The sequence below is a fragment of the Aspergillus clavatus genome, genomic scaffold, assembly GCF_000002715.2.
Source record: "Aspergillus clavatus NRRL 1 1099423829802 genomic scaffold, whole genome shotgun sequence".
Lineage (NCBI taxonomy): Eukaryota > Fungi > Ascomycota > Eurotiomycetes > Eurotiales > Aspergillaceae > Aspergillus > Aspergillus clavatus.
The window spans coordinates 2,525,575-2,550,083 of record NW_001517097.1 but is presented as its reverse complement, the minus strand read 5'-3'; the positions used below and the strand labels follow the sequence as shown (position 1 = coordinate 2,550,083).

The 24,509-nt window shown below is 51.0% G+C and overlaps 7 protein-coding genes across 7 annotated transcripts, besides 5 other annotated features; 2 read left to right on the top strand and 5 right to left on the bottom strand.

Annotated features, from left to right (window-relative positions):
* Positions 1 to 376: 376 nt before the first annotated feature.
* Positions 377 to 400: a microsatellite.
* Positions 401 to 411: 11 nt separating this feature from the next.
* On the bottom strand, positions 412 to 1,284 carry ACLA_041880 (NEDD8-conjugating protein UBC12; the record flags this gene model as incomplete). Its single annotated transcript, XM_001271391.1, has 4 exons — positions 412 to 564; positions 695 to 984; positions 1,094 to 1,184; positions 1,264 to 1,284. The coding sequence occupies 4 exons, from the start codon at positions 1,282 to 1,284 to the stop codon at positions 412 to 414; spliced, it is 555 nt and encodes a 184-aa protein (XP_001271392.1).
* Positions 619 to 638: a microsatellite.
* Positions 650 to 679: a microsatellite.
* Positions 1,285 to 2,099: 815 nt separating the features above from the next.
* On the bottom strand, positions 2,100 to 5,164 carry chsG (chitin synthase class III; the record flags this gene model as incomplete). The annotated part of the gene is made up of 6 exons (XM_001271390.1): positions 2,100 to 2,237; positions 2,294 to 3,123; positions 3,178 to 4,024; positions 4,083 to 4,444; positions 4,530 to 5,004; positions 5,081 to 5,164. The coding sequence occupies 6 exons, from the start codon at positions 5,162 to 5,164 to the stop codon at positions 2,100 to 2,102; spliced, it is 2,736 nt and encodes a 911-aa protein (XP_001271391.1).
* A 5,230-nt stretch (positions 5,165 to 10,394) lies between these two features.
* Positions 10,395 to 10,424: a microsatellite.
* Positions 10,396 to 10,419: a microsatellite.
* A 701-nt stretch (positions 10,425 to 11,125) lies between the features above and the next one.
* ACLA_041860 (uncharacterized protein) lies at positions 11,126 to 12,406 on the top strand (the record flags this gene model as incomplete). Its single annotated transcript, XM_001271389.1, has 1 exon — positions 11,126 to 12,406. The coding sequence occupies one exon, from the start codon at positions 11,126 to 11,128 to the stop codon at positions 12,404 to 12,406; it is 1,281 nt and encodes a 426-aa protein (XP_001271390.1).
* A 397-nt stretch (positions 12,407 to 12,803) lies between these two features.
* ACLA_041850 (putative endosomal sorting complex protein TSG101) lies at positions 12,804 to 14,795 on the bottom strand (the record flags this gene model as incomplete). Its single annotated transcript, XM_001271388.1, has 4 exons — positions 12,804 to 14,156; positions 14,235 to 14,473; positions 14,573 to 14,681; positions 14,742 to 14,795. 4 exons carry the CDS (start codon positions 14,793 to 14,795, stop codon positions 12,804 to 12,806), a joined length of 1,755 nt encoding a protein of 584 aa, XP_001271389.1.
* A 407-nt stretch (positions 14,796 to 15,202) lies between these two features.
* Positions 15,203 to 19,640, bottom strand: ACLA_041840 (DNA-directed RNA polymerase III core subunit RPO31; the record flags this gene model as incomplete). The annotated part of the gene is made up of 2 exons (XM_001271387.1): positions 15,203 to 19,457; positions 19,546 to 19,640. 2 exons carry the CDS (start codon positions 19,638 to 19,640, stop codon positions 15,203 to 15,205), a joined length of 4,350 nt encoding a protein of 1,449 aa, XP_001271388.1.
* A 477-nt stretch (positions 19,641 to 20,117) lies between these two features.
* ACLA_041830 (GTPase GUF1) lies at positions 20,118 to 22,168 on the bottom strand (the record flags this gene model as incomplete). Its single annotated transcript, XM_001271386.1, has 2 exons — positions 20,118 to 21,381; positions 21,438 to 22,168. The coding sequence occupies 2 exons, from the start codon at positions 22,166 to 22,168 to the stop codon at positions 20,118 to 20,120; spliced, it is 1,995 nt and encodes a 664-aa protein (XP_001271387.1).
* A 264-nt stretch (positions 22,169 to 22,432) lies between these two features.
* On the top strand, positions 22,433 to 23,511 carry ACLA_041820 (spindle checkpoint protein MAD2; the record flags this gene model as incomplete). Its single annotated transcript, XM_001271385.1, has 7 exons — positions 22,433 to 22,564; positions 22,613 to 22,638; positions 22,698 to 22,736; positions 22,793 to 22,821; positions 22,873 to 23,018; positions 23,083 to 23,156; positions 23,220 to 23,511. The coding sequence occupies 7 exons, from the start codon at positions 22,433 to 22,435 to the stop codon at positions 23,509 to 23,511; spliced, it is 738 nt and encodes a 245-aa protein (XP_001271386.1).
* Between the last annotated feature and the right edge of the window lie 998 nt (positions 23,512 to 24,509).

Genomic DNA, 24,509 nt, shown 5'->3' with positions numbered 1-24,509 from the left:
GAGGCACAAAACCTAATTCGATATCCTGATGACCGTACACAGTACTAGGATACTTAGACAGGATACTCACACCCACTCTACTCTAGAAACGCAAATGACGGGTCATATAAACTATGCATTGCGTTCATGATGAAATCTATCCAGTCGCTAATTAATTCAAGTTATGTACGCGCATTAACCATTTCATGAGAAGAAAAAGGGCAACCTCCTCGCCTGCAGTGCACTGTATTGCACTGCCTGTTCGTCACCTCATCGTTTCTTTTCCTTCCCCATATGTGCACGTTTCGCTCGATCCTATCATATACGCCGTATGTGCTGAGTAGTAGCATGATGCCGTGTGTGTTCGTGGTCGTTTATATTCACTGCAGAGTCCCAAGTCGGAGTCGGAGTCGGAGTCGGACTGGGAACTCTTCATCGCATCACGCGATCGTACTGCATGCCCCGGACGGTCCCACCGGCCATCGCGGTGCGGACGTTCCGCTTGAAGCCCTCGCGGTTCGTGCGAAGATCGTCGGCGGCTTCTTTGTTCAGAGGGTCGGAGGCATTCGGCTCCAGGAAGAGGAACTAGCAGGCAGCAGTCAGTCCAAATATCCAAGTATTCAACAACAGCGCCGCCAGAGCAGCAGCAGCAGCAGCAGGAACAGTAACGAAGAAAAAAAAAAAAAAAGAAAGAAAGAAAAAGTCACAGACATACCTGCATGCCCACAATGACCGCATTCAGATTCAGCACGGGCTTCCAGTCTTCGCGGAGGATATTGAGACACACATTCCCCTCAAGGTCGATGTTGGGGTGGTAGATTTTCTGGGTGCACTTGACCTTGGGCGGGTCATGGGGGAAGTTCTGGTTGACGACGAAGCTGAAGTGGAAGGCGCCGCCCTTGTACATGCCCTCGTCGGGCTCGATGGTGAGGGTGAAGTTGAGGATGTCATCCGGGTTGGGGAAGGTCATTTTCATCGTGCTTCCGAGGGTGAGTTCCTGCAGGTCTGTCCATGACGCTTATCATCAGCCCGAGTTCTTTTTTTTTTTTCAAGCTGCCGTGTCTCGAGCGCCGGTTCCCTAGGCAAGGTGGAGGGGGGAAACCTTGCGACATACCTCGCTGCACGCGCAGCTGCGCCGCCGTGACCTTCTTCTTCTTCTTCCCTGCTGCGCCCTCGGCATTTTCAGCCTGCTGTTGCTGTTGTTTCTGCACGGGAAAATCGTGATGTCAGTGGGGAGAAGTTCGTCCAACACTGGATAGAGAGCTCGGTGCGTTGAAACTGTACCATAGACCAGATCTTCAACATCTTGGACAAAGCTCCGCCACGCAGGCCGTGTTGGGGGGGGATGTTCGGAAGTACGTTAGGGAATAAGAGATCGTTATTATTGACAGAAAAGAAAATGAATGAAAAGCAAGAGATATCACCGTGTAAAACCCCACAGATCAGATCTGTTATCGATGACCGAAATGCAGTCGGAAGAGCCTAAGATGAGGGCGACTAAAGTTCGGGCCTGCGGGGGGGGGCAGCCTGCGATGGGCGATGAATCAGTGTCTCCACTCCGCTGTGGCACGGAGGCGCAAGATTAAAGACGAAGACGAAGCGCAGGCGCGCACTTAATAAGATGAGGCGACTATAGGGCCCAAATCAAACAAAGAATATCGGCAAAATGCTTATAAATGATCTGATTGTGAGGAACCTGAGATGGCGAAGTGCACTCGACGCGACGCCATCCGCCACGACCAGCGCCTGGGAGGCAAGACTGACTGAATGAATCCATGCGGTCTAGCGAATAACTGGAGCAGCCTGAAATATGCAAAATGAGTGATAAAAAAAAATGCATTTGAAGCTCCTTCCGGGCATTGGTGTATCGATTTCCTTTTCTAACCGCTAAGAATTTACGAGACATCACAGCGCAAATGGCCCTGTCCAAGCGCATAGATCCAACGGGGACAGAGCCAGCATCAACAGAATGGGACAGTAACAAACAAGCGTCATATGTAGAATACAAGATTGTGATGGAAATGTGCCAACGATCAACTCCGGAGGCCTTGGTGATTCGAGTATCTCGTCCACCGAGTAAACCACCCCTTGCTCTTTCATTACAAATAAACACCCCTCTTCTACCGCCGAGCAAAGCAGCACATAACACCGGTCTTGGCCAGGAACCAAGTGGCTCCGATAAAGCGGAACACGGCGACGACGGCGTTGGACCACAGCAGAGCTTGGAAGAAACGGGATGTTCGATCGGTGGCATTGTTCTGGACCATGTTAGCGTGGAAAATCCACCAAGAAAAAGGGCTGGTTAACAACATACCGTGAAACCAAACTTGTCAACACCGTCGCTGGTAATGCAGACAGCCAAGAGAGCGTTGCTGAAAATCCAGAAGGTGACCAGTCGGGTTCGGAAACTCTTGTACGAATCTTCCAGGGTCTTCTCCTCCTTCTCCACCGGTGGTACATAGGGTGTCAAGGCACGCTTGACGGTGGCCTCAAATTGACTGTCAATATCGGCCTGGGGCTTGTCGATTTCTTCAATGACAACCTCCTTGCTATCGTCTTTGGTGGTCTTGGCCGAGGGAAGTGCGTCTGCCTTATCGGAACCCTTGGTACCCCAGGAGACATCGTGCCAGTTGCTGAAGGCATAGACGTTCAGAATGTTGATGTAGGACGACTGGACACACATATAGGCAGGGAAGGAGGTAAACATATGCCAGGGATCCATGTACATGAAGGATGCCACGAAGTAGAGACCGAATGTAGCTGCGAGGGCGATAATGATGATACCAGCACCGCTGGATCCGAAGAAGGAACTGAGGAACTCGCCGACACCCTTATCGGTGACGAAATCCATCTTGGAAGTTCCGGTAAATGCGCGCACCACCAGGTACAGAGCATCGATCACAACATAGACCTGGATGATGCCAAACACCACGAAAGACGCGAGATACGAGAACTTGGAACCCTTGGGACGATTACCCAGAGCGAGAATGAACTGCAAAAGCAAGAAACCCAGGTAGATGTACTTCACCAGGGTGTTGATAACTGGAGTCGCGGTTTTACCAAATGGGAAGGCAGAATGGCCGTTTTCATCAGAGGGACTGCCGACCAGGTCCATGATGACCGTTGTAGTAAGCCAGTAGGAAGCTATTGAACCATCTGTCAGACAATCCACCTCCGACTGCGATGAGAGTCACTTACCCAGAGAAAACCATGTCAGGATCGTAGAAAAGATGTTATACAACATCTGAATGTGCAGGAAGAACATGCGGATGATGTTGTGTCCACTCTTGTACATCCGACCGAAATGCATGAGCGAGTAGATACCGGCAGCGAACGAACCGTTCAGCCAACGACGACGCTGGGAAATGAATTCAGGAGCACCTTCTGGCACATCAGTTTCACCCTTGGAGGCCTTGACGTACGACAAATGCCACTTGGAGCCAGCTTTCGCGACCAGCTCAAAACAGAGAATACGATCTTCGGCCAAGAACATGTTCTTCTTGAAAATATTCATGCCTTCGATACCCTTCTTACCCAGTTGCTTAGAGAGCGTATGGTCACCATGGAAGTACTGCTCCAGCGGACGGCCCATAATGGCGCGGAATCGGTAGGCTGAGAAGGCACCCGGCAACACACTGACGTATCCAAAGGAACTTTCCAAAGGTTTATCCAGAATGTTACTGATCTTATACTCAAAGTTCTGGGCAGCGACCAGCGGGTTGATCAGGTTTTTCCAACCCTTACCCAACATGGCGTGAATCTCACCGCATGCACCACCGAGATCCTTATCGTTGTAGAAGGCCTCCCACAGATAAAGGAGCGACTTGGGGCCGGGCTTTGTACCCGCATCAAGAAGAATGCAGACTTCAGGGTTGAGAATGCGACCAAAGGCATTGAAGAGCCATCTGTGCGAGTTGATCTTCTTGCTGTTCTTCTGCTTCAGGCAGAACATCATCTGCACCGGAGGGAGCGTGCTGGGACCGTCATCTGTGGGTCGGATGAGCTGCTGATTCGGGGTCACGGACAATTGAGTTGTGTATTCGAACTAATCACCAGTCAGTACGCCGAAGAGCCGGACGGAAACCGTCGCGGGCGATACATACGATGTGAGCCACCGTTTCCTTTCCGTCAACGTCACGCTTCATGACACCATCCTGGTAGATACCGATCGTTGCCAGAACATCGAGCGTATCCTTGTCACAGGGGTCGATACCGTCGAAGACCAAGCAGACCACGATCTTCTGCCAGGCGGGACCACCCTTATTCCAGAACTCGGATTTCTTGAGATTCACAATGTCTCGGATGTTCTGCATGACACCGTGCAGAGTACGCGATGTGAGGGTCTTGTCTTCGTTGTAGTAGGTGACCGCGATCAGCAGCTCGGTATGTCTGTTGTACATCGCAGGTCGCAGATTATAACCGTTGTGCAAGGTGAAGTCATTGGGATCGCACGTCGCCGCGGTGTCTGGTCAAATCGCAACAGGCGGTGTTAGACAAGGGGAGGTTCCTATCGAAGTAAAACGATGGCAAAATCGCCGGTGACCACTTACATCGCATGTGCGTGAATTCCTCGCTACCGCCCTCAAGGTCGTTTCTGTATTTCGCCTGAATGGCGTTTTGAATGGCGCTAGGCACAGGATAATCCACACTCAGGACGGAACCCTGCACCAGCTTGACCTTTCTGGTAGCATAACGTCGCAGACCACCGGGGCCGCCTCCAGGAGCTTGTCGCTGGCGCCATGCCTCTGTTGACGAGGTGTCGCTTCGAGCATAGGGGGAAGCGACACGCCCAGGGACACCAAAGGCTGCGGCTGGATTTTCGGTCGACTGGGCAGAGTACACCGAACCAGGACCGGCGGTGTTGTAGGGGTCGGAGTAAGCCGCTTCAGGGGCGTAGGTTTCGGTCAGACTGTATCCGGAGACGGGACGAGTTGGAGAATGACCGCGCTGGTGAGGGTCATCGAACGGACCAGTGAAAGGACCCTGCTGGTTGGATAGCAATCCTCTCGACGCTTCCTCTTCGTACTACAATTCTATATTAGCATCCTGCGGCCAGACTCCTTCCCTCACAGAAGAGATGATCGTCCGCGACTCGACTCACAGAAGTATGAGGCAGATCCTGAAGTCGGTGCCCGTTGTCGTCGTACTGGGGCGGCGAATGGGAGCCAGAGCCTTGGTAGGCCATGGTGAAGATGGGATGTCAAGATGTCGTGCTTCTTTTCGGGGAAAACGACTGGGGGGGGTGTGGTGGTTGAAGTCAAGAGACCCGAGTCGCAGCAGAACGCAAGGGAAAACGGGAAGGGGGTATCAGGAGGAAGAAGGAGCAAGGAGTCCGCTGATTCGAAAGATCCGACAAGGCGAAGTGGAATCAATAAACAACACTGTCGTCACAGGAATGAGAACAAGCGATGGAAGTCAAATCAATCAATCAATCAAAGCCGAAGCGTTCAATGAAAGAGACACAAAAATATGGCAAGGCTGGTATTGATGGTTTGTTTGAGAGGGGGGTGGTGGGCACACAATGAGAACGTGGACGAAGCCGCCAGGGCTGGTTATATTTCTGAAGCCCGCGAACCGTAGACAGCTGACAACCTAAGCCTGAGAGGGGCCCCCAAACGGGTTCTACAGAAGGCGTCGCGATGGTATGTACCAGGTCGAAGTTCCCCAAACGAAGTTGGAGGAGGAGAAGTGAGGAAGATGAAGATAGGGAAGAAAAGGGAGCAAAACAATACAGATTGCAGGCTGGAAGGAGGAAAAAATAATGATGGTTAACGTTAATAATAATTAAAAATAAAAAAAAAAAGAGGGCGAAAGGAAAAAAAGAAAAAATAAAATAAAATAAAAAAGGGCCAAAAAAAAAAATGGCAATACGATGGAGGATCCAACAAACAGCGTCCCTGGCTCTTACTGAATAGCGTACACTGTACGCAGTACAGCCCTTAGACTCGGTACCTAGTTAGTTAGTAAACTACCTAGATAGTAGTTAGGGAGTTAGGGGATGCGTCGCTCTTTTTTGGGGGGTTCAATACTCAATACTCTACTAAACTCAACTGTAGGTACTGTAAGTAAGTACCTACCTACTCCTATACAGTCGCTGAGCGTCGCAATGGCGAGTGACTGACTGAGCCATGGGTGGTCGGTATTTAGTTTCCTTACCACCAAAGTCGGTGTCTAGGTACCTAGGTTTTTATTGTTCTGTACCAGACTGCTGGGTAGGTATCGGTAACAGCCTTACAGGACGGGGTACCTGACTGTAGCTGCCAGAGGAACGCCAACCATCCGATGGTACTCTCATGATTACAGACTTCAATCTTCCTGAGTAGCACTACACAGTGAGTACTTGCTTGTTTTAATTCTTCAACTACTTTCAGACTTACTATAATGTTGAGAAGGCCTTCCATCTGGAGACCGTATCTTTGTCATAATTACCAAATGCCATGGTCTCAGTTGACTTTTGATCTCTCATTCCTCAGCTGAAACACGCCACGAGAGCCAAGCCGGTATCTAGGTTGGTGTCTTCGATCCTTCATAGGAGACAGTTGATGACAGATGGGACAGCAGTAGATATCAGTATTATTACAATACAATCTCACCGCCATCAATTATTACTACAACGATCAAGATACTACAGAGTACATCTTTATCCTCTGGTCAATCCGATGAGCAGATAATAGGAGCAATCCTACCTTATGATGTGGTCATGACTGACTGAACCTGCTGGTTCTCTCTTCCACTATGGCAATTGCAGCATTCTGCACCCCTCGCCAGCATGACTCGCAGGGTCAGAGGAGATACCATCGTCACAAAAGGAATGCTTAATTTCCTCAGCATCCAACACTCATTCTGCATGGCTGGATACACAGTTTTCACTGGCTTCTAGCCATATTCTAGCCTTCTAGGTCATGTCTGCTCAAGTACGTCGTTATCTATTTGCTTTTGCCTGCTTCCCACTGGTCACTATCAAACAAATCTACGGTATATACCTGCCTCAAGGTATTGACCTGTGCCCATGTCACATATACTGACCTGACAGAGTGACGGTAATATTAATACAGACGTGATGCCAATCCCAAATGCCAAGTTTCAGGGGGCGCGGGGCATCCAAAGAAACCAAAGATTCTCGAAAAAGGTTTTAGCCCCAGCCAAATATAGCCTTGTGGAGCAGAATCATTCCTTTGTGTTCGTCCGCCGTTGGTCGAGCACACATAATCCAAAACTTAGAGACCGCTGGCTCGAGATTCTTGACGCTTGCTCGCTTTAATTGGAGGGTCATCTTGAAGGCCGGGAACACCCCTGATTGGTTCCGTTGATTCAAGGTGTCATGTTGAGTGGTCAGCCATGGTTTCATAATCTCCTTCCGTCATGAGGATATGGACTCGTCTCTTTCAAAGTTCGAACATTAAGGTGAATCAAAGGAGCTTGTCACTGTCAGACTCATCGAACGTCAGGCACACTGTGCGGTTCACCAGCCACGCGGGACTTCGGAGGCTTTCAAGAGATTGCGAGACCAAAAGACTGCTGAGTCCTGACTATGGAGTACTCCGTAGATTGGCGATCATCATTGCCACGCTCGGCTAGCCTAAACTGTCTTAGATTTGGGGATCGCCACTCTTGATGCCTATCTTTAGAAAACTCGACGGTCTTGGCAGCTCGACTCCAGCACACCAGCCACTTTGCTGTTCACTACAGAGTATGGAAGTCAAAGTGAGTATTACTGAGATGACACTCTGCACTTTCAACATCGTCATCATATGGACAATATTTGAATGTTCCATTTGTACAGGATCAGTGTCCTATGTTTTGAGAATAGAGAATGAAGATAACAAACATCATACACCCCCCTGATCTTAGATGGACCAGGATCTGATCATCAGATGATTAATTCAACTGATTGTTTTGAGTTACAGAGTAATCTCTTACTGATCTGTTCATGTCTTCATGAACAGTAGTCTAAGGATAATAACACTACTACAGTAAATATCCCTATTCATTATTAATTGTGTTTACCTACAGAGTTATCAAGTACTCTATTAATCTCAACCTCACTAGTTCAACCACTACATAGGATAAAATTCCCCCAGGCTTCTATTAGACATCTCATATTGCTGGTCAGACCTCTTCGTCATCTAGGTCAGTCATTTGAGGTGAATCTGATGTATCTGTTCCATAGTTAGTAGAAACAGTCCTGGAACAGATTAGCAGTAGCACAATAAAATCAGAGAGGGGGATATGCTCTCCAGTGGGGAGAGACTAAGAACTATTTCCCCTATATGATATTTCCTACCCAACAGTATAGAATGGTGGTAAGCACCATTTCAAGTAAGCTATACAATAAATTATACAAGAGCTTAGGCTGAGAGGTGGTGATAGGATTATCCACACCCATATTCAGTTAAAAACATAGATCGATGCAACATATGTCCTCAACTCTTATCTACCTCAACATCTCAATGTCTCAACCTCGATGGATATGATGATGTTAACCAGTTAGAGCATTGGATTATTTGTCTTACTTCTACTACTCCCTCCTTTCACTTAGATGGTTGTACAAGTAATAGTGTCATCAATATTGATTTTGACCTTATTGCTTATTTTTACTGTTCTTTTCAGCTACCATTGAAATAGTGGTGTAGATAGCTGCGTGAGGACAAACAAAGACACCTGAAAGAACTATATATATCTGAACACTAAACACTCTATGGCTAGCCTTCAGTTACACAATGGCCCATTTGAGCTCAGGTACAGGTATTTCAGTCCCATAGCCGAACTGACAGCTAACTCCGTAATACTAGATTCAAAACTCTATTTTATTTATATTGAGTACTAGTAGTTGGATCGGATATCGACTCATATAGTCTCCAAGGCATCCAGTGCAAGTCAGTCAGTCAGTCATACTCCGTAATTCCACCAGACGATGCCTCTAGATGCATCTTGCTATTGCAGAATCACATCAATTATTTGCATTTTGTGGAGAGAAAAGTCGGACCATCAGTCTACCAAGCTTTGACTATCACTTCACTTAGACGATGTTGTCCTAGTATTATATAAGGGTTGAAGATATGTGCTATCCACCCCCCCCCTGTAAATGAGCACATTGACATACTCGAGAGTCTTTCGAGGAAGAGACTCAATTCAACTCATTTCAAGCCCGTACGGAGTAGTAGGCTGTGAGACCTCTGCGATGACTATGAGAGTGCATACATACCGGGTAGTACTCCGCAGATACTCCGTCGTCCGTCCCCTGGTCCTCCGTTGAGCAATGTCGTCCAACCATGTTGCTACTTGCTCGACGAGAATAATAAAGACGGTGGCTGAGCCAAGTTGACACCCTAAGGTTAATTAGTGATTATTGAATACTGACAAGTGACAACCCCAAAGACGCACTGTCCTACCACCCTAATGTAGTCATTAGTCAGAACTCAGACCATATACGGAGTACGGAGGAAAGAAAAGTTACTTTGACTGTAGTCTGTACGTTGTAACAGTACTTCTGTCGTTCTGTGTGGACAGAGCCCATGTTCCAAAAAGAAAAAAAAAAAAAGGTCTGTGAAACAACAAGAGGACACTGTAACGGATGATTAGAAGGGCTAGACTACTAATCTGTTAGGTGAAGCTGAAATGATGGAGGGCTTCAGTGCCTGAGGCCAAAGCTGGACGCCACTGGGGACGGTGATTGGCTCCAGCCCGCCATTGTAATTTCCCGGCAGTAAAACGTGAGATTGGCCAGACCAGGGGAGGGCAGGATGCTGGGGGCACGTCCTTTCCCACGTAGGGGACACACAGCCCACTGGGAAGATTATTTATTGAGTGGTTTTTTAGTAGACTACCTAGACAGTGGTTGGCCAGGGCAGGTCAGGCAAGGCAATTTTGACAAAGTGCGGTGGTGAGTTTAGTTGTATCTAGAATTCTAGATACTACTATCTACCGGCCGATGTCAGGGGCGCAGAGGAAAACAAAGAAAATCCATGCAGAAATAATGGCTGCAATACTGGGGTCTTCAGTCTGGACTCTCTGGAGAGGCTTGGACTCCATTATGCAGCATGTCTCTTGCTATTGTGCCTCTTTCGGGTTGTACTTGTCCATACTCCATAGTATCAACTGTACTTGCATGGCTATCTGCTGGGCTTGCATGCAGCCGAAGCCTCCTCCCATTCTCGATACTTGATTTGACTGAACAAGATCTTTCTTATTAACAGAGGGGTTGCTCTTGAGATATCGACATTTCAATTGTGTCTCTAATCTCTTACTCTTACTACTTACTATAACTACTACTATTTACCAGGGACTATAACCAAGGTCGTGGTGATAACATTAGCCGTCGTGGGCATAAGAGTACGCATCTCTCTAGATCAAATAATAATCAATCCTCTCTCTCTTCCCCCATCCTTCTTCATCACTATCTACTCCCTTCCTACCTCTCTCTCTCTCTCTCTCTCTCTCCCCCTGTGTGTCTATCTTCTCTTCTATCATCACCTTCTCTCATCATCCCTTCTTCTGTTGAGTATAGTTTTGTTTCTTGATTCATTAATTCTATATACCCTTCTCCGATACTTATCGTCTTGATCTATCATCCGCCCTTTAACCCAATCCATTTCCCCCCGGTCGCTGCACGAGTTCGACGTCAACTCGTCCAGGGAATCAACCATTGCGCTCTGGGGGACTCATTCAACCGGAATTGACCAGTAAATCGTTGGATCTAAGCCAGTTCGACATCGATTCTCGATCTCCTCCACACCCCATGATGCCCCAGAGGCTATGATTGTCACTGTTTACCATTCTTCATTTCAACCATTCAACAACCACGCTCGTTAACCTTCTCATGACCTAACTTTTAACGCTCACGACTCGACATTTACTTGAGCATCTTACACTCTTTTTGACTCCTCTCTACAACATTCTTTACGCCGTTGACCGGCCCATTACGCTCTTTTCTCGGTTTAAACCCCAGTCGAACGGCACAGGCTTTTCGTCTTTCCTCTCGTTACGATAGACCAATTCGCATCAGACTTTCCATTTCCAACGTATCTCGCCATACCCGATCTCCTCTATTCAACATGTCTCACTCCAACAACTATCCCCGCTTCTCTCACTGTATGAGCCATCCCTGGTCGCGTTGTCCTTGGAAGCTGTGTTCACTGACCCCGGAATGTCGTCTCTAGTGATCTCCCGCGATTTCCAAACATGCGTTCAGTGCGATTCCGCAGCGCCAAAATGTCCCGTCTGCGATGAAGGTTACACCTGTACGATGATCAGTCAATCGTGTAGCCAATGCGCCACCACAAAATGCATCCAGTCGTCTTCCTCCGGCAATTCGGGTTCAGACGGCTCGTCCAATGGTGGAAGCAACGCGGGCGCCATTGCAGGAGGAGTGATCGGTGGTGTCGCCTGTATCGCGATCGTGACATTCCTCATCTGGTGGTTCTTCGTCCGCAAGAAGCGCAGCAACCAGGAGCAACAAGTAGGAACCCCTGGCGAAAAGCGAAGCGTATTCGAAGACACTCGGCAGTCACGGAAATCGACCAACTCGATTGCGTCCACCGTTCTGACTCGTGCATCGAACGTGATCCAAATCGCCTATATCCCCGGGGTCACAAACCGGTCGCCCCCTGAGACGCCCGGCTCCCTGGTGCCCCCGGTCCCACCACTACCCGGCGCCTCGCCGGACCAGCACTTTTTCATGCCCGGCGATCTACGCGATTCTTCCTGGTCCGACATGTCGCAGCCTCATCGCAGCATTGCTCCCAGTCTGCGCAGCAGTGTGGCCACCACCATCTACCGCAACAACGCCATTGTCAGCCCCATGCCGGCACAGCAGGTGATGCGCACCCGGGCCGCCGTGGTCAGCATCCACAACGGAGGCAACGCCCCCTCGACACCCGAAGCACCGGCCGTGCCTGCCATCACACAAGCGCAGCTCGTGAAGGCCGGCGTATCGGATCCCCATACCAAGAGCTCCATCGTCGCGCGCACCGTCACGGCCAAACCCGTCATGGTGAAAGCCACGGGCGCCAAGAAAATTACAACCGCACCGCCGGTGCAACCGATTCAGGAGCAGACAGAGTCGAGCTCCTCAAGCACGAATGGCTCACCTACCATCAGTACAACTAAGTCCAAGTTTGATGCTGCCACATCGACCTTCGATACCAGCTCGTCCGACGAGGAGGACTCCATCGTCGAGTCCCATCCAAAGGCCAATAGCGCCCGCAACTCTCAACCCGCCAGGTCCTCTCGTGTCCCAACGGTGATTGAAGACTCACCCGCCGTCGACCAGAGCCCGTTCCGGGATCAAAACACAGACACCCCCGAGGAGAAACCGCGACTGTCGGCCTTTCTGGATGCCAACGGAGGGACCTGGTCCAACAGAAGCAGCCGCACGGTCCCTCCACGCGGAGAAAGCCCGTTCTCGGACGCGAATGAGGTGAAATGAGCTCCTCACTTTTTATCGACTGTATCAGACAGTATCCCATAAGATGCTTGCTAGAGAGCATATATCATCTCTGATTTCCATTTCTTTGTATTTATGAGCCGTTATGCTTTGATATCTAGAGGATCTCTCTTTCGCATCCCGTCATTCTGTGAAATCGAATCTACTCTTTTCAGCAATAGCGCCACGGTAATCGACAGGTAGTTTCCGTAACCATTTTTGTAGGATATGTATGAACCACATCTACTATAATTTATCCCCGCTTGTTCACAACATGGGGTATCCACATGCAGCTGAATACGATACGACCTCGACAACCACCCACCCAAAACCAAACATCAACCCGCCTAAATGAGAGATAATAAAAAAATAAAAAGAAAAGAAAAGAGGGGGAAAAAATTCAAGACTCCTCTAGCCCCATTCCGCGCCCAATCTTGCGTATCAGCGCGCGTTTCAGGAACGCCTCGCGCGCCAGGCCGCGCGTATGCCGCGACCACGTCTCCACCCCGACGAACCCCTTGACCAGCGCCGACTGCAGCGCATAGATGGCCTGCTGGATGCCGCGCTCCTCGGCGACGAGATCGTAGAGCTGTTTGCCGACGACGGTGGGGGCGACGAGGACGTCGTCGATGGGCGGGAGGCCGGCGTCGGCGGCGGTCGAGGTGGACGCGGACGTAGACGAGGAAGGCTGGGTGGAGGCGATGCGGGTCTGGGCGTCTGCGATGACGGCGTCGGCGCGGTGGAGGGATTGCGTTAGGATGGAGGTGTTGGACTGCAGGGTTGAGTTGAGGGCGTTGAGGGAGGCGATTTCGCCCTGGAGGGAGGCGATGGCGGCGTGCAGCGACTCGGACTGGGAGAGGAGGGAGTGCGCGGCGGCTTCGGACTGCGCGGCGTTCGCCTGGACGGTCTCGGCGAGGGTCTTGGAGACGGCGTGCAGGAGGGCGTCTTTCTCCGGGTTCGGGGGAATTGGCGGCGCGGGGCCCGTGGGTGTGAACGAGGGCAGTTCGAGCTCGAACGGGGAGGTGAGGAGGTCCGGTGTTTGCGCCTTGGATTTCGCTGCTGGCTGTGGGGGCTGGCGCGGATGTTGAGCTTGGATAGCGACCGGTTGAACGGGTGGCTGTTGCTGGTACCGGGCACCGTTCGGCTGCCAGCCCGGGGGACGCGTCGGGCCTTGTTGCTGCACAGGCAGCGGTGGCTGTGGAGGACCGCGAGGTATGCCTTGTGGTGGCGGCGGGCTTCTGGCAACACCCCCAGCGCTCGCTGGATAGGCCGTCATTGGCTGTGTAGCGTATTGCTGCTGCGGGGGATGTGACAGTCTACGAGCCGCATCCCGCTCAGGGAGATACTGCGACGACTGGTCGGCAGCAGGACTGCTGAAACCCGCATGGGGTTGGAACGACTGCCGTCGTAGGTCTTGTTCTTTCGGCGGTAGCGGAGGAAGAGGCGGAGGGGAATCGTATCTTCCTGCTGGGGACGCTTGTTGTTGCTGGCCAGCGGTTACGACCTGTCCAGGCTTCGGAGGAGGCGGGGGCGGCACCTGGTCCGTTGGCTGAGGCGGAATGCTCAGAGGAGCCGCGGGAGGACGGGGTATAGCGGACCCCAGCTCCGGAGGCAGAGGAGGGAGAGGAGGAGGGCCTTGCGTCGGCTCTGACGGCTGCGTTCGCTGCGGAATCTGTGGCTGCTTGTTCTTGACCGGGGGTTCTTTCGCGAAGACCTCTCGGAGGATCAGCAAGAAGTCGACGAGGGATGATCTCTAGAAGACGTCGACAACCGTCAGCAACCAAGTCCAACCCAAAGCAAAGAGAGACCGCTAGTAGCAAGCAAGACTCACATCCCATGCCTCAGCCCAATGCGCGAGATAGTGATGGTACACTCTGCCCTCCAACGTCACATGCTGCCCGACGCGGACAGCCATGTCCTGAGTCGGCGTCACGTAGACCATCGGCGGCTCGCGCGGGTATGTATTGGGAATCCATAATGCGATCGGGAACTTGTACACGGTGCCGCGAAACGTCACAGGCAATGTGCCTGTCAGGTGGAGGAGCAAGGCAGAGAAACCGTTTTCGTAGGCTGTAGCCGACCGACTCTGCGGTTAGCAATGGGAGTCCTCCACGGGAAGCGTATAGCTCGAAAGCAGCGGCCAATGGTACTGCAGCACAGGACACTTACTGTATACATCGGTTCGTGGTGAAAGGGATGGATACTGCGCGAGGACGTTGGCGACATCGTAGTAGGTGCGATTGGGGTCCTGGTAGGTTTGATTGGGGTCGTAATGGTCCTAGACCAGATCAATCAGTATATTCCTGGGGTGGAAGAGGACCGAAATTCGCCAACTGACTCGAGTCAGGACACTGTAGAGCCAGTTAAGCGTCCTCTGCGGCACTGCAGCCATGTCGACGGGGCTGATGCAGGAGCCAGCATGGTTGTTGTCGAGAATCATCGCCAGAAGTTGCTCTTCTCCATCTTCCCCCGCATCGGGTCTTGGCCGGAGGCACCCCGAAGGCGTAGTAGGTATTGCATGCTACGGGTTCAAGGTTGAGAGGTTGATAAGAAGTAGATAGAATAGCCATATATCTATTTGAAAATGTATAAATTGGTCTAGAAAATATTGACACATGAGAATAGTACAGGGCAGAGAGCCACGCCGCCATCCATCACGATCGTTAAACGGTATCGCTAATGCGCAGAACAGAAACCACTACATGTACAACCACAAATATCCAACGCCGTAATATGCAAACTTTTTCGTCCTCTCTGATGACCGGGAGCGCCGAGAGGGCCGTGCTTCTGCAAAAGAAATCAAGCCCGGATTCTTCTCCTGACCTTTCTCGTGGACGATTCTTCGTAGACCTCATTCCAAGCATCTTCGAAAGTGGTCTTCTTCTTGCCAATCTGGCCCTCGAAGAAGTTCATCTTACGCACGACCTCCATAGCGCCCGTACCAAGACTGACCGTCTTGCCCATGATAATACACTCAGAGACACCCTCGATAAGATCGGTGCGGCCAGCACCACCAGCGTCAAACAGGTGATCCGCCGTTTTCTCGAACGAAGCCAGCTGTAGGACAGAGTCACGCATCTTAGCAAGACCGAATCGAGTAATACCGAGGACTTCGCCCTTATACGTCATGACATCAGCGAGAAGTTGCATATGACGGGGATCAATGTCCATGTCCTTCATGACTTCGCTGATTTCCTGGATGATTGTGACTCGGGCAGCTTCAATACCAAGGACTTCACGCATCTCCATGACGTTGTTGGAGTAAGTGTGGAGACCGTTGACACCAAGGGTGGTCATACACTCCTTGAGGCCGTAACCTTCGACAAGGAGCGTGTTGGTGCTGGAAGTATCGTCCGTCCGAATGATGGCACGACTTGCTTGCGGGTGACCAAGAACTTGGATATCAGGAAGCATGCGCTTGAGATGCTTCAAGCGAAGGAAGGGGTCGGAACTCGTGGCCGCAACCTCCGTTTTCGACAAAGACGCTTTGCTGGCAGGGTCAACATCCATATAGATGTGGATGTGTGACCTGCTGCTCCGGAACTTCAGATCGTCGGCCTTGAAGCGCTTATGGTTCTTGATGGCGGCGACGATATGGTGGATCTTAAGCTCAAGCGCCAGATTCTGGATGGTTTCCCAGTTGATCTTGACGGTGATATAAGCCTCCTTGCCAGTCCAGGTCTCTCGGACATAATGGATAATGTCCCGCAAGAACGTCTTTTCAATACGTCCCTTGACAATTCGTGCGGCAATGACATTGTCCTTGGTGACAAGGTCACACGAGATAACAGGTGTACTGATCGCTTTCGACGCGTTGATGATTTCTTTGATACGGGGCACACCCTGAGTGATACTCATACCGGCGACACCAGCGAAATGGAAAGTCTTCAGGGTCATCTGAGTTCCCGGTTCACCGATCGACTGCGCTCCGACGGCACCGACGGCATGGCCAGGCTCGACCTGGGCTCGCTTATACTTCAACAGGCATGCTGCGATGAAAGTCCGGAGCGTTTTCTCTGTTAACTTGCCGGTGTGGTTCAAGCCTTTCTGGCTTCTCTCGTCCGAAGGGTCGAAATCACCTCCCCGGGAAATCAATTTGTCGGCTTTGGTAGAGATGTATTGCTGGATGGAGTCAAGGAAATCACGAGCACTTTCGAATTGATCGATACCATGGTCGCTCCGATCCATGTAACCCAGCTTATTGCCCATCAGATCTTCGCGGACCAGCTTCGCCCGCTCTTTCGAAAGCATCTCCTCACACACCTCCATAATCTCATGAGGCAGCAGACTCCGCTCGTCGTTGTCGTACGTGATCGATTCAGAGTGGATGAATGTGCGATCAAAGTGGACAGGCTTCGCTTTACCTTCCATGTCCACGGGATCAAGTAAATCATCTCCGTACTGGAATTGAACAATAGCGTCAGACGAGTTGCGGACCGTGTCGTCGTATCTGCTGGACAGATCTTCCAGAGACTTCATGAGACGACGCGACATATAACCAGTTTCTGCTGTCTTGACGGCAGTATCGACCAGACCTTCACGACCGGACATGGCGTGGAAGATGAACTCAGTAGGCTCAAGACCAGAGAAGAAACTGTTTCGCACGAAACCCTTCGATGGGGGCTGACGGGCGTTCTTCGGGAAATGAGGCAGCGTTCTGTCCTGGAAACCGTCCTGCACACGTTGACCACCAATAATCTGTTGACCCACGAGAGCAACCATCTGCGACACGTTGATGCTCGAACCCTTGGAACCCGACGTAGCCATGATCAGGGGGGAATTGTACTTGCTAAGCTGAGCGATACATTCGTCACCTGCCTGTTGACGGACCTTACTGAGAATACCGGACAGTTGGTTCTCCATAGTTTGCAATTCATCACAACCGGGGTATTTCTCAAGGGTACCGGCTTTATACTTGGCAATGACTTCATCGCACTGTGCATAAGCAGACTCGACTAGCTCGTTCTTCGAGCGAACCAGACCTTCACTGGGGTAAACATCCGTGATACCGATGGAAAATCCCATGTTCGTGAACCAACGCGCAGAGAGCTTGGACAGACGGTTCATGCCCTCGGCGGCAGCAGGGGGCCCGTAATCTCTCAGCATAATGTAAAACACGTTATCCTTCTTTCCTGAACCGATCGTAGATTTGTCCATCACACCACACATAACCTCGGAGTTACGGATGACGAGCCAGCCATCATTCGGATCCAGGTCCTTTGGCCGGCCATCCTTTGGCGGTTTGTATTCTCTGCAAGCAGCGTCGAGGTTGACCATAACAGGGTCATCCTTGTTAGGACGCATCAGAATATTGAAGACCTGCTTTCCGGTCCACATCATTTGAGGTTTAAGGATAGAAGGCGGAGGGAGATCGAATCGGGTCTCAGGGCCCAGCATATAGAGACAAATTTGCGTGAATGAGCGGCGGTCAAAGAAATTATCCTTGCTGCTAAGGACATAGGCAGCACTGATGAAATCCTGAATAGCAGAAATGATAGGCTCTCCGTTCTTAGGCGTGGCCAAATTGTTCTTGACACCCATCAGTTCCATCGCTTCGGCTCTCGCCTCTTCCGTCTGAGGAACATGAAGATTCATTTCATCACCATCAAAATCGGCATTGTACGGATTGCACACACACTCATTAAGCCGGAACGTTCTGTGCGGGCGAACTTTGGCAAAATGAGAGAGAATACTGAGCTTGTGGAGAGAGGGCTGCCGGTTGAAAAGAACGATATCACCGTCTTCAATGTGGCGCTCGATAACGTCGCCTTCCTGCAATTGATCGGCAATCATATTGAGATTACCATACTTCAAGAAAAGCTTGAAATCCGAGCCCTTCTTGATGATGTAGTTCGCTCCAGGCCATTTTTTCGTTCCATTCCGGACCCTCTGCTGCAGCTTCTCCTTGTTGTATCGGCTGACGACTTCAGGATAAGTCATATTCTTCGCCACGAGCTCTGGGACTGCAACTTCATCAACTCGCAGATTGGGATCGGGGGAGATGACAGTTCGGCCGGAGAAATCAACACGCTTTCCGGACAGGTTACCACGGAATCGACCTTGTTTTCCTTTCAAGCGCTGTACGAAGCCTCTGATGGGCTTGCCCAGATCTGCTTTGTTGAGACCAGGAACATCGCTGTTAATGTACACAGCGATCTGAAGCTGCATGTAATCCCAGCATTCCATGATTGTTTGCACGGGGGCTCCCTTTAAGAGCGAATTCTTGAGGTTGATGTTACTCTGGACAATGTCTCCCAACTTGGCCGTCAAGTCATCTTCGGTAGACGCAGCGTCCTGGCCGACAGAGGGGCGGATACACACTGGCGGAGCAGGAATGAACTGCCAGAGAAACATTTCAGGCCTGGCTTCCTTAGGATTCAGTCCAAGCAATTCGCAATCGGTGTCGGATATCTTCTTGAACAGATTCAAGACACGGAGAGCGTTCATATCATCCTGGGCCTTCTTGTAGTGCTTCTCAACCTCCGCGTTCGAGTTTCGCGCCTCATCGAACGAACGATCGAAGACAATCTTGCTGGGTGGCGGAACCTTCTTCACAGATGTAGAGGCGTTGAACGCGCGAAACTTGTCGTGCGTGATCTTCAGCGCACTGTTGCCAGCCTTCTTCACTACACCATTGACAGTACCACATGTCTCGCAAGTCCGCGTTTTCCGGCAGCGCTCATTGATACGTTTGGCGATCTGCAATCGTCGAAGATTGTCCAGCCCCGGTCGGCGCATCTCGCGGAGGAAAGCACGGCGTTCCGCTTCGGGCAGTAGGATTCGAGAACACTCCTTGCAAATCTCCTGCAGAATGCTGATAACACGTTTGAAGTAACCGACATGGAAGGCTGGCAGGACGAGCCTCACATGGCCGAAATGGCCGTTGCAGACCTGGAGGGAACCACCGCATGTCTGACAGGTCGCGGTCTTGCTCGAAATACCCATGCGCTGGTCAAGCGGACCGTGAGGGACGACTGCTCTGTCATGTTCAAGGTTGAAAAACTTCCGATCCGAAACTTCGACTACACCCTGGCTGACAATGTCATCGTTGGACCTGTCACGCAAAGACTCGGTATTAGTCACAATCCTCCCAACAGCACAAAGGCCACAGATCTCTGCTGTGGGGACAGGAAGCCTCATACAAAACACCGAATTTCAATTCCTTGATAACTTTCGGAACACGGTCTATGACCTGGGCCTTGCCCAGGTCGACCTGCCCACCTTCTGGAGGCTGCATGAGCGACGTCAAGAGCTGGGCATGGCAATAAGCCGAATATGACTAAACCGAGATGGACGATGCGCTGCGATCAGCGCTGTGGGCAGAAAGACAAGGAAATTCTGCCGAGAAACGAGAAAGGACGCTGATGGAACCCAAGTGAACGCAACACGATTGTTCACTTGATCACCGACCGAAAAAAAAACCCGGATCAAAGAGGCGAAGCGCGGAGGAAGGAGAAATTGTTAAAGACCACCGCGGCGGCGGGGTCGGCGACGAACTTTTTTGCGGCCAAAAGCTGCAGCTCTGGCCCCTCAAGACGCCCCAGCCAATCAGCATGCAGTATTTCTTGCAGCGCCTTTTCTCTCTATATTAGAGTGAATACTTGTGGTTATCCAAGTGGACGTCAGTTGGAGACATTGGATATGGTACATTGGTTATAAATATACTATGGACAAGAATATAGGTTTGTACAGATACTGAGCTCATCTCAGCCGTCTATTTCGCGAGAAAAGCCTGGAATGCCTTGTGCTCAATCACCACGTTCCCAACTGCCCGGAGCCTCTTTCGTCCTTCTTTCTGCTTCTCGAGCAGTTTCCGGCGCCGACTCACATCACTAGCATGTAGCTTCGCCAAGACATCCTTCCGGTACGGCTTGACCGTCTCTCGTGCGATGACCTTGCGACCGACAGCAGCCTGGATCACGACTTCGAACAGCTGTCGATCGACGTGTTGTTTGAACTTGGTTACCCATTGTCTTGCGAGCCTATCGACTTGGCTCGAATGCATGATGCGCGCAACAGCATCGACCGGTGCCTTGTTGACCAAGAGTTGCAGCTTGACGATATGTCCCGGTTGCCACGCGGATTCTTCATAGTCCAAGCTGGCATATCCTTTGGTAGACCCTTTCAGCTTTCCAAAGAAGTCGTCAACCAATTGCGCAAGAGGCAGCTCATACTTGAGAATGACCTGGGTTGCTGTGAAATACTCGAGAGTCTTCTGCTCACCCCGATTGGCCTCGCAAAGTTCGATCACTTTGCCAAGATATTCTTCTGGGAATGTCAATGTGGCCAGGACATACGGCTCTTGAATCTCTGCGATCTTGTTACGCACTTCCTCATCATCTGGGAAACGGACTGGGCTCGTGATGATTTCCTCTTTGCCGTCCGTCCAAATGACCTTCACAGGCACTGAAGGGGGAGTGATGATGATACTGGCGCCGTGTTCCTGACGCAGACGATCCTCGAAGACCGAACAATGCAAGGTCCCAAGGAATCCGAGTCTGAAGCCTGCACCAAGGGCCTCCGAGGACTCCTTCTGAACCGTGATACTTCTATCATTGAGCACAAGCTGGTTGATACTGTCTTCCAGATGCTCGAAATGGTCCGCATCCACAGGATAAGCGGCGACAAAGACCATTGCCTTCGGCTCTTCGAAGCCTGGAAGGGGCTGCACAGCTTTCTCCGAGCCGACCTTTGTAAATGTGTCGCCAATTTTCGCTTCCTGGCTCCGTTTCATGCCGGGGTTGAAATAGATATAACCGACTTGACCAGCACGGATCACGCTCTGCGCTGTCTCGTTCGGATACATAATTCCTACTTCTCCCACATAGTATTTGAGACCCGTGGCAAATGACACAACTTGCTGGCCAGCCCGCAGTTCGCCGTCGAAGATACGAACCAAACAGATAACACCCTTGTAGGAATCATACCAGGAATCAACGAGTAACATTCGGAGGGGTTTCTTGCAATCGCCGATCGGCCTGTAAAGGGTCAGGCTGGGGAGCTCCGAGAGGTGGGCAGGGGAATATCAACATACGCAGGAATCTTGTCAACAACTGTCGGAAGCAACTGCTCGACATTGAGTCCTGTCTTGGCCGAAACCATGACTGCGTTTTCTGTATCAAGCTCAAAGGTATGCTTCATCTGGTCTAAAGCCCGCTGTGGCTCAGCCGACGGTAGATCCACCTTGTTGATGACGGGGATCAATTCTAATCCCTGTGCAAAAGCAAGATAAAAGTTCGCAACCGTCTGTGCCTGGACTCCCTGACTGGCGTCGACCAAGAGCAGTGCTCCTCCGCAGCTGGCATAACTGCGCGAGACCTCCGCGCGGAAGTCCACATGTCCCGGGGTATCAACCAGATGCAACAAGTAGTCTTCGCCGTTGTGGTTATATATCATAGTACACGTCTGTGCCTTCACAGTGATGCCGCGTTCTCGTTCGACATCGAGTTTGTCCAGGACTTGCTTGTTCGAACCGGGCTGGATGGTGCCCGTCAGTTCGAGCAGCCGGTCGGAAAGGGTGCTTTTGCCATGATCAACGTGGGCGACGATGCAGAAATTGCGGTAGCGCTCGATCGGAATCGCGGATATTCTGTTCTCGAGATCGGTTACCGGTTTGCTGGCAGTGGCTCTTGAGCCGGCGCGCGCAGCGGAATTGGTGAAAAACCGAGTTGCGTTAGCAAGGCCAAATGGCGCCCTGGTCAGGCTTGCAGCGGTGCCTTTCGGTGCTGCGCTCAGCCATCTGGCTAACTGCAGGCATCCTCGCATCGGGAGTGCTGCAATGGCATGGGAATAGAATGCCTTCTTGTAAGTTGAGGATTCGAGGGTCTGGATTTCGAGACCAAAAAAAGTGCGGTTCTCAGACCACAGACTGCGGAGAGAAAGCGCTGGGTCTTGGGCGGTGGATCGACGGATTGCTGCGGCGACTATCGGGGTAAACAAAAAGGTCCCTTCTTTTCCAACCAAGTCAATAACCACACGAACAAACAAGCAGCCTGTTCACAGCATCATAATTCACTGGAACCGCACAAAATGTCTGCTGCAAAAGATAAATCTAAGGTCCACAAGCTGTCCATCAAGGGTAAGACAGATGCAACACCACGCTGGGAGGATTCTGAAGCTAACCCATCCATGACAGGGTCGGCGAAGCTTGTGTCCGAATTTGTGAGTGTCATTCGTCTCCAGATGTATTACACTGTCTAACAAGCTCAGTTCGAGTACTCGATAAACTCGATTCTGTATGTTGATGCCGATACAGTGGAGAATGTGACATGAACTGATCCGATTTGGCTCTCAGGTTCCAGCGAGGTGTATACCCCCCAGAAGATTTCACAACGTTAGTAACATGCTCCTCATGAATTTGAGCTTGATCTGGTTCTGATATAGCTACAGGGTCAAGAAATATGGTCTTAACATGCTCGGTTGGTCCAGTTCCTCCTCCACGGCAGCCGCCCCAAGCTGATTGCATTCAGTCACCGCCGACGACCAGGTCAAAGCCTACATTAAGAAGATCATGTCACAACTGAACAAATGGATGGTTGGTGGGAAGATTTCAAAGCTCGTCGTGGTCATCACAGACAAGGAGACAGGTGAACATGTCGAGAGATGGCAATTTGACGTGAGGCGGCCTCCCAGTTCGGCTACGTGTGCGCAATGGCTGACCGAAGTGGAACCATGGCCAGGTGCAAATATTTGGCAAAAGTAGCAAGAGCCAGACAGCTCGCAAGTCTGCGGATAAGGAAAATTCCACTCCAGGGTATGTGTCTCTGACTCGTTCATTGCTATCGAGGCCAAACATAAACCCCTACCTAATTCACAGAGATGCGGAGCCGCAAACCTCGAGTCCGGTTGAGAAAACGGAAAAAGAAATCCAGGAAGAGATCCAGGCAATCTTCCGTCAGATTACAGCCTCTGTTACCTTCCTACCTGTCTTGGACGGAGACTGCACATTCAACGTCCTCGTGTACGCGGATGCAGACTCGGAGGTGCCCGTCGAATGGGGCGACAGTGATGCCAAGGAGATCAAGAATGCTGAAAAGGTCCAGCTGCGAAGTTTCAGTACGAACAACCACAGAGTGGAGACTCTGGTCAGCTACCGGCTTGCTGATTAAATCATCGTCATCGAGGCTGGCTTTACATTCTGCATTATGGCGTTCGGAAAGGGAGGATTGAGGGGTTTAACTACGGTCTACTTGTGGATTTCAAGGTTGTTGTATCTACGAATCATAATGACTCTCAATGGTCTATGGCTATAAACGCGCAATATATTCATGAAAGGTGCTCCGAAATATACCAGGGCAACTGATTCATCTTGGGAAATAAGTCAACACCAGTCTCTCCCCCATGCCAACGGACAAGTTCCTCAACCACAGTCTCTAGCCCTATACTGGCAAAAAGCTCCTCTTCTATACCAGGCTGCCACCCCCTCTTGACTCTCTTCGCCGCCAACCCCGCGCCAACACCATACGGATCTCGTCTCCAAAGTCCAATTCCACTCTTCTCCTCCCCGGATATCAACGAGGCGAGCGGTGTCACTACTTCCGGCGGATTGATCCCAATCACTGAGAGAGTGATCATACCATGTTTCTCCTGGCTATCACCAGAGAACCGAGCCATCCCAAGCGCCGGAAAATGACACTCCGCGAACCTTCTACGCTTGAAGTCGTGGGTGACCACGGTGACGCGGGTCGGGTACGTTCCAACATAGGACCGAAACCGAAGTAGAGAAAATAACACGTTCTGGAAAGAGTCTGTCGCGTGGGTTTCGGCGATGACTCGATCAGGATTGATCCTCGCGGCGTAAGAGAAGTAATCATTATCTTTGGCGAGATTCTGTGGGGGAAGTAAGTGAGTGGTGTGGTCAATCGATATCCCCCTCTATCCCATGAAGGGTATGCGTGCGCTCACATGGTAAGAATCGCCTTCCGTTATATTCGTTCTATCTTTCTTGGTCGAACCTCTAGAGAAGCGATCAGCCCGTCAAAGCCCATGTAATTGTATCATGCTGCCGCAGCAAGGACAGAAGACAGCATACCCCGAGAACACAAGCAGCCCGTGGGGATCATCCGCCAGGGCGCGAAGGCCCGCTTGGACATGTGCGGTGAAAGTC